The sequence below is a fragment of the Gambusia affinis genome, linkage group LG16, assembly GCF_019740435.1.
Source record: "Gambusia affinis linkage group LG16, SWU_Gaff_1.0, whole genome shotgun sequence".
In the NCBI taxonomy this organism is placed as follows: Eukaryota; Metazoa; Chordata; class Actinopteri; order Cyprinodontiformes; family Poeciliidae; genus Gambusia; species Gambusia affinis.
Window position 1 is genome coordinate 3,591,849 of NC_057883.1, and position 9,845 is coordinate 3,601,693.

Below are 9,845 nucleotides of genomic sequence, written 5' to 3' on the forward strand. Positions count from 1 at the left end.
AGCTATAGTACTTTGGAGGACCAATCCTGACATAATTAAAAATGCAGAAATACATTTTTCACAACCTTAAGTATCTTTAACCTGCTCTAGTTTAAAAACTAAAACACTATAATATTATATCAATTGGAGAATATTTGAAACTGAGCGCGTGATGTGTGAAACTTCAACAATGGCTGATTTCTGCGTTTTGTTTTTTTTTTGCACCTGGGCCACTCTAGGACTGGCCCAGCTTCAAAATAAACTCTTGTAACCTAAACAAGTTTGATTTGACGTTCTGAAACACTGAAGAGTGACCAGCGGGTCGAAAACGGGAAACAAGGAAGCAGAGAAAACTTTTTCACACCACTGAAGGTCTAATTTATGAACTCATCTTGATCAAGAGTTTTCAAGAGGTAGCTGTTTAACTGCAGCCACCTCAAGGGTCTGTGGGGCTTGTCTGGAATAAAGGAAAACTTAACCAGATCTAAAATAGGGGCAGTAACCTATGGAAAAGGATTAGAGCTACTGAAAAAAAAAAATAAATCTGTCTCTTTTCTAAAAAATCTGACATTTTTCTCAAAATTCAAAACGTTTGAGTTTTTACAAAACAACTTCTGAGTTGTAAAGGGAATCATGGGGGAGCATTGTGACCACATGCTGAAGGGGGAGTTTCTTAGAGACACAGGTCAGTATCAAGGCATCAGGATAGGGCTGTGAAGCAAAGTCATATTTCTTTAATTTCTGAAATATACAAAAATTTATCACAAGAGAAACGCTAAAACCAACAACTAATCAAATATTTTACAGTCAACTGCAGCTTTGCAGTTTGTTTAGTCATAACTAAGCAACTTCCCTGTTAGCGTGGATTTTCATGTGTGCATTTAAGTTAGATTTTTGTGTAAACCTGTGTCCACAGAGATAACAACAGAAAGGTTTTTGACCTGTGTGGATTCTCGTGTGTTTCTTTAAACTTGATTTCCCTGTAAATCTTTGTCCACAGAGATTACAATGGAAAGGTCTCTCTCCAGTGTGGACGACCAGGTGTTGTGCTAAATGTCCTTTTTGAGAAGATCTATATCCACAGATGCTACAACAGTAAGATTTCTCTCCTGTGTGGACTCTCATGTGTCTGGTTAAACATGATTTCAGGCTAAATCTTTGTCCACAGACATCACAACAGAAGGGTTTCTGTCCAGTGTGGAGTACCATGTGTTGCGCCAAATGTCCCTTTTGAGAAAATTTACGGCCACAGAGATCACAGCAGTAAGGTTTCTGTCCTGTGTGGACTCTGATGTGTCTGTTTAGACTTGATTTTGTGCTAAATCCATTTCCACAGAGAACGCAACAGTAAGGTTTAGGTTCCCTGTGGATTCTCATGTGTGCGTTTAAAGTTCGTTCATGGCTAAACATCTTTCCACAGTCTTCACAGTGAAACTTTTCTCCTGTCTGGACTTCTAAGTCCACAATTTCCTTCTCTTTCAATCCACTGTCATCCAAGGAGCTTAAATGCCCCGTTTCGGAATCTGTCATATGTCTCTGGAAAGAATAGCAACGGAAAAGTTGTTCAGTAATTTCAGAGACGCTTAAAACTCGGTCAACAAGGTCTTCCTCTGACTCAGGAGCTCTACTCTCCTTCCATTCACTGCCCATGGTTTTAGTTTTCAGTCCAGAGTCTGACAAGTGTGTCAGCTCAGAGACGGGGTACTTTACAACATCATCGTCCTCTTCATCCTTCTCAGTGTCTTCGGGCTCTAAGGAGTTGGAACCATCTCCATGATCTTCTATCTTGATGGATTCCCATTCATCGTTCTCTTCTGGAAACACTCTGTATTTAATTTGGTCTTGATAAAACTGCGAGAGCAGAGGGGGATGTTCATCATCTTCAGTCTTTATGGCAATAGCAGTGATTGGGAACTTGAAGGCATCAATCTTCTCCTTCCCACTGAACTGCCCTCCCCACAAACTGATGCAGATTCCCTCCTGTTCCTCTTTTATGTGGTTGGGCTTTGGGTCATAGGGGTCAACACAAGGTTTGTGGTCATCAGGAGCTTCTTCTTTAACTACTATTAACTGTTGAACATCTGCAAGAAACATTGAAGCACATTACACATTTTAGAAAGTATTTAGACTGCATCACAGACTTTCACATAAAGTGATTCTTTAAACATTTTTTGGACATTGGCAACTATTAAATAATCCTCAAACAAAAAAACAATAAAAGAAAATTCAAGCTGCAAGCAGCAGTGAGCGGCTCTCGCAATCGGGTGCCTCTCTGACCGTGTAGCCACCACAGGGACTAGTTTGGGCGAAGTCCGACCTTCCAGACAAAAGCTATGGTCACTTCCTGTTTTACACAGTGATTTGCAACTAATTGTCAACACTGTGGCAACTACAAAATGTCCATGAGTATCACATTTCACAGGTCAAAAACAAGTTTTAATTGAAAAAATATATAGAGAGGTAGAGGAAGGTAGGTTAGTTGTGCTAGCTTGACTTTGACAACCTTTACATCTACATGTGCTGCAGAATTCAGAGTGTTTCGGTTCATTTTAAAAAGATAACATAAGGCGACCAACACGCCTTCGTTCTGACATATAAACATTTCATCAGGTGTTTAAATTAGCTAATCAAACACAGATGTGTTTAGATATAACCGCAAAATAACCATCAAGCTTCAAAACACAATATTGTAACAAACTGAATATTCTGTTCTTTGTGTCGGAAAACGTTTGCATATTTTTTTTGGTGTAATCTTTACAAGAAAGTGGAATATGAATGTGTTGTGTGCTGGTTTGTGTTGACACAAAGAAACTGACAGAGTTTGTGTATGGAACTTGTTCCTTTTTTTCTTTTTTTTTAATGTGTCCTGTTCAGCAATGTGGCATATTTACAATATGTAACATTCATTTTACACAAGAGAGGAACACAGATGGAGAGCAGGCAGTGAAGTAGCTAAGGATCTACCATTTGAAAGAAATAGTATTTGCACAGTTTACGTCTGCTCCAGACATTTTAATGAAAGAAAGGGAAAAGGTTATGACAGACTGCCAAAGGTAATAACTGGAGATGTGGATTTAAAATCTATATCTGAGGTCAGGAAGAGCAGAGTTTGCTTGATAATGGTGTGGCAAAAAAATTTTTTACATAAGACATCTGATTCTCAATCTGATTCTCAATCAAAAACTATTTCACTATATTCCAACATCAAATTTTAAAAATAAAATAAATCAGGTGTATGTCAGCCTCCATTTTTTTTAACCAACTACAGTTTTTTTTTTAACCTGTACTGTCTGACCTTCTGGCAGACAGTACTAGAAAATAAATGTATGGAAGGCACCAAAACAAGGAGGAATCTACAAAAATGAAAGAGAGAAATATTCAACCAGCCCCATCTTCATTGAAGACAATCATTCAGACTGATTTTAGTCTTTTTTTTTTGTTGTTTGTTTGTTTGTTTTCCAAATTCCTGGGACAACTGAGCTTGACATGAGCTTCAGAAGAAACACTTTTTCAATACTGAACTTTACAGAAAATGGATCCTTGCCATAAGTAAAGTGTACATGTTAGAATAGGCCAATGTACTGCCAGTGAGAACATAGTGTTTACTGTATATGAACTTTTTCCATTTGTGAAACTCCAATCAAAGGCAATATTAATGCTTCTTTTGGTTTTTTGTTTTGTTTTTCATTTGGATCACACTAGAACTGGTCCAGCAAAAAGGAAAAAAGAAAAGTTCTCGTGTGTTTGTGCGGTAGGGGTCACCAATTTGATTAGCCTAATTGTAAAGGCTAATAAAATACCACGATCAATCAATAATATATTTTTCGTTTTTTCCTGCAGGCGACATGCGCAGTACAGTAGACGCTGACGTAGAGTGACGTCAACTGATAATCCCTCAATAAAGCACTTTATTTATACTGCTTGGTTTCAAGCAGGATTACAGTAACCGTAGTCAAAAGGACACATAAATGCATTTTATACATGTCGCTGAAGATACTGTATGCGAACTTGACAACGTTTTTCTTTAAAGAATTTAGTAGGAGTCGTGAGAGACCAGCGGCCTATACGTGGTCAGTCTATCCGAGGCCAACACCAGCCTATCGGTGCTAATGGACAACAGAGGAAGTAGGTAGTCCAGTGGGTGACCAGACTAGACATGCTCGTCAACAGCCTGTCCAAAGCTAGTTACCGGTTGATCAGTTACTGGTACCAGGCTATCAGAAATCAGATCCGTGGCTTCGGAATATATATAAATATATATATATGTAAATATATATATATATATATAGCCTTCTGCGAGAAGGAAGTAGCCACCGATGGGTGCACAATATTTCAGAAGCTAATCCACCTTGAAATCGTTTCTAGGCAACAGCTGACACGTATATATATTTATATATATATATAAAAATATACAAACCTAATCTGTGCAGCAGAACCTTGGGGTTGAAACGAGCCTCCATGGTGGCTTTCAAGGTCGCTACGTTGGTGTAATTCACTGTGTTCAAGCCAGCCTTCGGTTGGTTTTCACCCGCGAGACGGCAAAACAAAAGCGTTAACTGTGCCTTCGTTTACAAATGCCTTTCAAAATAAAAGCACGCTTCCGGTTCACGGTTGATTCCAGAGTCGTCGTAAGAAAGGACGTTTTCAGAGGGGCTTTCAAAGTAAAGTACTTCCTGTTTGTGTATTAGTGGTTGGAAATTAAATGTATGTATATGAATGTGAATCAATAAATTGTTTTTAAAAGCTAATGCATCTATAAAGATATGCAATATCTTCAAGTCCATTTTGGTGTTGCTAAACATTTGATTATTCTGAATCTTTCTAATCCCAGGTCAGTTCATTCCAAATTACTTTATTGATCTTAAAGGGAAATTAAATAGTTCTCCGCTTTACAATTTTAAAACTGATCTGATGTGGAATTATAACCCTGAGTTGCTGTTCTTAGTAGAGATTTCTCTTGCCTCAGAATGACAAGGGAACTTCTCTAGAGAACACCCAGCAAATCTTCCAACATCTGATGTGGAGTTTTAACATGGAAACCATTCAGAAGAAGACATTTTAGCTATATTTTATTATTTTCCTCCCCCTATATTAACTTTGTGTCTGTATTCTGCTAAATAAGGAGTATAAGATGGAATGATTTAATTGAGAGCGCAGATTTTGGTTTCCAATTAACAGAGATACTCAGTTATTTCCTTTTAATACAGCTTTGAGGCTTAATTTGAACCATGATTAGAACACATAAAACTATTTGTGACTTTTATTAAATAATACAATGATCATAGTAGTAAAATTACAATAGATTTGGCCACATATTTTCCATTTAGAGGATCAGAGGTCAGTAAAAAAAAGTCCTGTTTTGTAATTCTACATCAATTCTGGCTGCTTGTCATCACTAGAATTTCCTCTGTCACCATGAAGTGAGAGAAGTCACTGGAAAACAGAGTTTTCCAGCAATAAGCATGTCAACTCATCACTAATTAGTTTTTAATTCCTTTGTTTTGTTTTTTAATTATTATATTAATTTTGTTTCTCTACTTATTGCCAGGTTCTGGGAGCATTGTTCTGTGTGCTCCATTTTCTCCTACTCTCTTCCTTGCAATTTCCACCAGAGGGCGCACCGGGGCCAGGTTCTCGACCGGTTGCTGCGATACGTCACAGAGTCCGCCATATTGAATGTGGCCTATGTGCCAGTAAGCTAACACAAGTATATGGACCGAACGTCAGAAAGTGCGCTCTACAAAGTATTTTAAGTTAATACCTGTCATTGACACCTTTTCTCACACACACTAATATATTTGGTAATCAAATAAATGACTAAAGACAGAGTTTCTAACTTCTGACGTGATTATATAATTGTTTTGGTGGGTTTCTGAATAAAGAGCACAATGTTTTTATTTGATAGAAATGATTCTGACAGTTTTTATATTGACAATGATGAACAGACACACACTTAATGTTTTATTAAATAACATATTTACATGATTCCATAATGTAATATACATTTAATGTTTCAAGACAAGAAAAACATTTTTTTCTTGTATTTATTTTTTTATATATTATTGATAAATCAGTCATTGTCAAACATTAAACTACATATTTTTCTTACTTTTTTCTGGAAAAAAAATTATTACAGTATGTCAACTCCGCTATCGACAGCAAAGAGTGAAAATACTTCTAATAGAGAAAATTATTTTTATTTCATTACATAAGCTGTATTAATACATTAATATATCAGATTGAGATATTTAAAAATACACCAAAAGTGAAAGAATAAAACATTTATTTATTATACTGGGAACACTGGCCACAGGCCGAGCTACAGTCTCCTGGTCACACTGGGAGAACTCCAATGACTTCTGAGACAGCCTGGTACACAGGCTAAAGCCAAGGATAAAAGAGAAATTATCCAAAAGTTTAATAGAAAATACATATATTTTTGCTTCACATTCAGAAAAAAGACATTTTCAGCATGTTGGTGCTCTGACTCGTAGCATCTTTATAGTGTTCGACCTGGAACACCAACAAATGATCAAGCTACATGGCTCTGAGGCTAAGACGAGCTGGGTGGGCACCACTCCTTTGACTCTTGAGTGTTGAACCTTTATGGTAAAATGTAAACCCTCCATTTTATTTTTATTTTGAATGACATCATTTGAACATAATTTACGCTCTCTCATTCCCAAAGATTACAGCCACTAGACTCCTTATTTAGTTATACCGTTATAATCTCTCACTCTAAACAGAATGCCGGACCGATTGTAATTCTCTGTCTCCTGAAACAACTCTCTGCTGATACAGTTCACCACACAGCACGATGGAACCCGATCGAACCCGATCGAACCATTATACCTAGGATTTGTGTCAGCTAATGTGTGATCTCTCAGGTTTTGAAAATGGGCCAACAATCGGCTGACAATTCTAAGATCGTGTAGTGTGCGCTGGACATTACACTAAGGAAATGAGGAAGGGAGGGTCAGTGGAGAGCAGCGGAGATGAGCCTTTTTTATATTAGTTTTATTTGAAATAAATCTATTTCGATTGTCTTTTGTGTTGTTTTGATTTGATTGTGAGAAGATTCACTGAGGGAGTCAGAGAAGGAAAAAAACAACAAAACAGATTGTGGATTGAGAACAACAGAAATCATTTCTGATCAATTTCAGTGAATGGAAAAGAAAAGAAAAAAGAAAGTGTGTGACGGAATAGTGAGCGACGGTGAGCCACCACCAACACGTGAGCAGTGAGCGCGTTTGTTTTGGTTCAAACTAGCTTCAACCAGTCTGCATTTATACGTTAAATAAATGCTGCTTTTAATCCCGCTGTAAGCGCGAGTAGTAAAGTGACAGCTACTGCGTTCAAGGGCAACACGTGGTGTTGTTTTCAACGGAAGTAATGTGAAAAGGCCGCACGATGATCACCTGGCAACGGCAACAAAAGACGTAGATGCGTCAGGGGTGTTTCGCCGCCTTTTTCGTCACCGGTGACGTCAAAATGTTCAATGATATATTAATATGAACACAGCCATTCACTGGGCTGCACAGTGGCGCAGTCCATAACGCTGTTGCCTTGCAGTCAGAAGGTTGTGGGTTCGCATCCCGGCCTTTCTGTACGGAGTTTGCATGTTCTCCCTGTGCATGCGTGGGTTTCCTCCGGGTACTCCGGTTTCCTCCCACATTCCAAAAACATGACTGTCAGGTAAGAATTAATTGGTCTCTCCAAATTCTCCCTAGGTGTGAGTGTGTTCCCCTTAGATAGAGATGGATGAATGAAATAAAAAATATTTTTCATCATGTCATATAGAAGTGTAATAAAATTCAGATACTTTGATCAGGGAAACTCCTCCCATAGGAAACTCCCCCTTCTCAGTTTTTTGCCAGGTGACTGTTAAGGAGTTTGTCCATGGACAAACAGCAAATAGGAGCTTTGCTGTTTTTCCTCTACGGTAAAATTAATAAACAAACAAACAAGCAAAAGGTATTCAGTTCTTTTTGCTTGAATTTAAAAATATGCACGATTTGATAAATCACATTTTTTTTATTTCATTTTTTGAAGTTTTAGTTTTAATGGCTCTAGTGGCCTTCATTTGAAAGGGGTCAGACAGGAAAGTGGGAAGACAGACGGCAAATGTCACCAGACCAGGATTCGAGTCTGTAAGGAAAGAGACCTCCTTATTTTGGTTGTGCTTTTCACCACAGCACGCCTTGCAGAAATTCTTTGATCTCCTGTGGCAAACATGGGAATCTACTTGCAGTAGATTCAAGTGGCTTTTGGGAAATATGAAAAAGTTACGACCTGAAAGGGAAGGATATAAACTATTATTCTTATTCATATTTAAATGATTCTTACAGTAATATGCTGCACTATGTAAGTTAAGCATGGAAGGTCACTCAAGTTAGTGTGTGTGAGGATGCAAGTTCTTCCAGTGTTCTCTACAAACAACCAATCAGAGACGTGAGGTGGGTTTTAGTTGTCAATCACAATCTTTAGCCGTCAGTAGTTGGTGAGGGAGGAAGTGGAGGAGATTCATCTTTTCACAGATTATCTGTCTCATAACAAACTGTCATGAAGAGAAAGCAAGGCAGTTGTATGCCTTTAAAATTGTGCTGCTTTTTATTGGTCAAATAGACTCAAGAAATTGTAACAGCAGGGGGGCCAAATTAAATTTTTTGTTATGGGGCCCAAGTTTCATGGTGGCGCCCCTACAGGATAGATAGATGTCAATCTATCTATACAGACAGAGAGATGTTTGTATCTTTTTCTTGGTTATAAATATCTGGTTTCAACTGTGCCTCTTTTTTATATTTATGTTTTTTAATTTTTTATTTTTTTAGGTGGTCATGTTTCATGTTTTACGAATTCTGTGGTCAAAATCTGGTGACGGTTCAAGTGTTCTGCTTTTCATGTGGGGAAACTTCAGTTCTTGGCACAAAGTGAAGACATCAGTAAATAATCTTGAAGTTCTCTTGGTTCAACAAATAAAATAGATGGAAATACCAGCTAGTTATCAGTAAATATGCTGTTCCAATTCTGATTTTGATTTTTGAATATTTTATATTAACATACTTTAATGTACATTACTTTTCAGTACACTATTTATATGCTACTTTTAATAACTCCACAGTACTTGTGTTGAATTTTTGCCTTTACAGCATTTTACTCTGTTTTTACATATTTTATCTTCTATCTTTATGTGAACTGAACTGCTTTAATTGTGTCACATTGTTAGTTTATCAGCTGAATTTCTCCATTGTTGGACAGTAAAAGAATTTCTATTCTGCTCTATTTTGTTTTACAGGGTCGGTGCTGGACTCGCTCTCAGAAGAGGATCTGATTAAGACGTACTTTCATGACGGCTGCAGTCATGCAGAAGTTTTGGATTTCTTGCCAACAGTTCACAATGTTCAAATGAGCCGTTGATCTTTAAAGAGCAAATTTAAAAAGTTATCAATTTTATGGAAACCAATGATGTCATTCTAGACTGTTTGTGTCTTTTCTGCTGAATTTTTTCTTCATTTGTTCTAATTTTGGTTTGTTGTTAGTCCCAGTTCTGGATGATCTGATGAATGATCTGAAGGAGAGACACGTCTAGTGCGGTTTGTGTTCATGGGTTTGCTGCAATGTGACATTGATGAAAGCAAGGAAAGATGGACTACAAATACCATCAGACCTGCTAAACAGTCTCACTGTTCATCTGGTAAACCAGATGTCATGAACCACCTACCTAACAAGATTCTTGTTGTTTTTTCTTATTTGTTTAATTAATATCTGGTTCATTTGTTGCCTGTTTGGCAGCTTTCAAAAATAATTTGTCAAATAAAAATCAGCCATGTGTTAATAGTATATCACTTTTTATTGTAACAGTTTCT

The 9,845-nt window shown here is 37.3% G+C and overlaps 1 protein-coding gene across 1 annotated transcript; it reads right to left on the minus strand.

Moving 5' to 3' along the window:
* Positions 1-685: 685 nt before the first annotated feature.
* On the minus strand, positions 686-4,574 carry LOC122846133 (gastrula zinc finger protein XlCGF57.1-like). The gene is made up of 2 exons (XM_044142917.1): positions 4,397-4,574; positions 686-2,060 (listed from the first exon to the last, which is right to left on the minus strand). Exons 1-2 carry the CDS (start codon positions 4,437-4,439, stop codon positions 820-822), a joined length of 1,284 nt encoding a protein of 427 aa, XP_043998852.1. The 5' UTR covers positions 4,440-4,574; the 3' UTR covers positions 686-819.
* Positions 4,575-9,845: the final 5,271 nt, after the last annotated feature.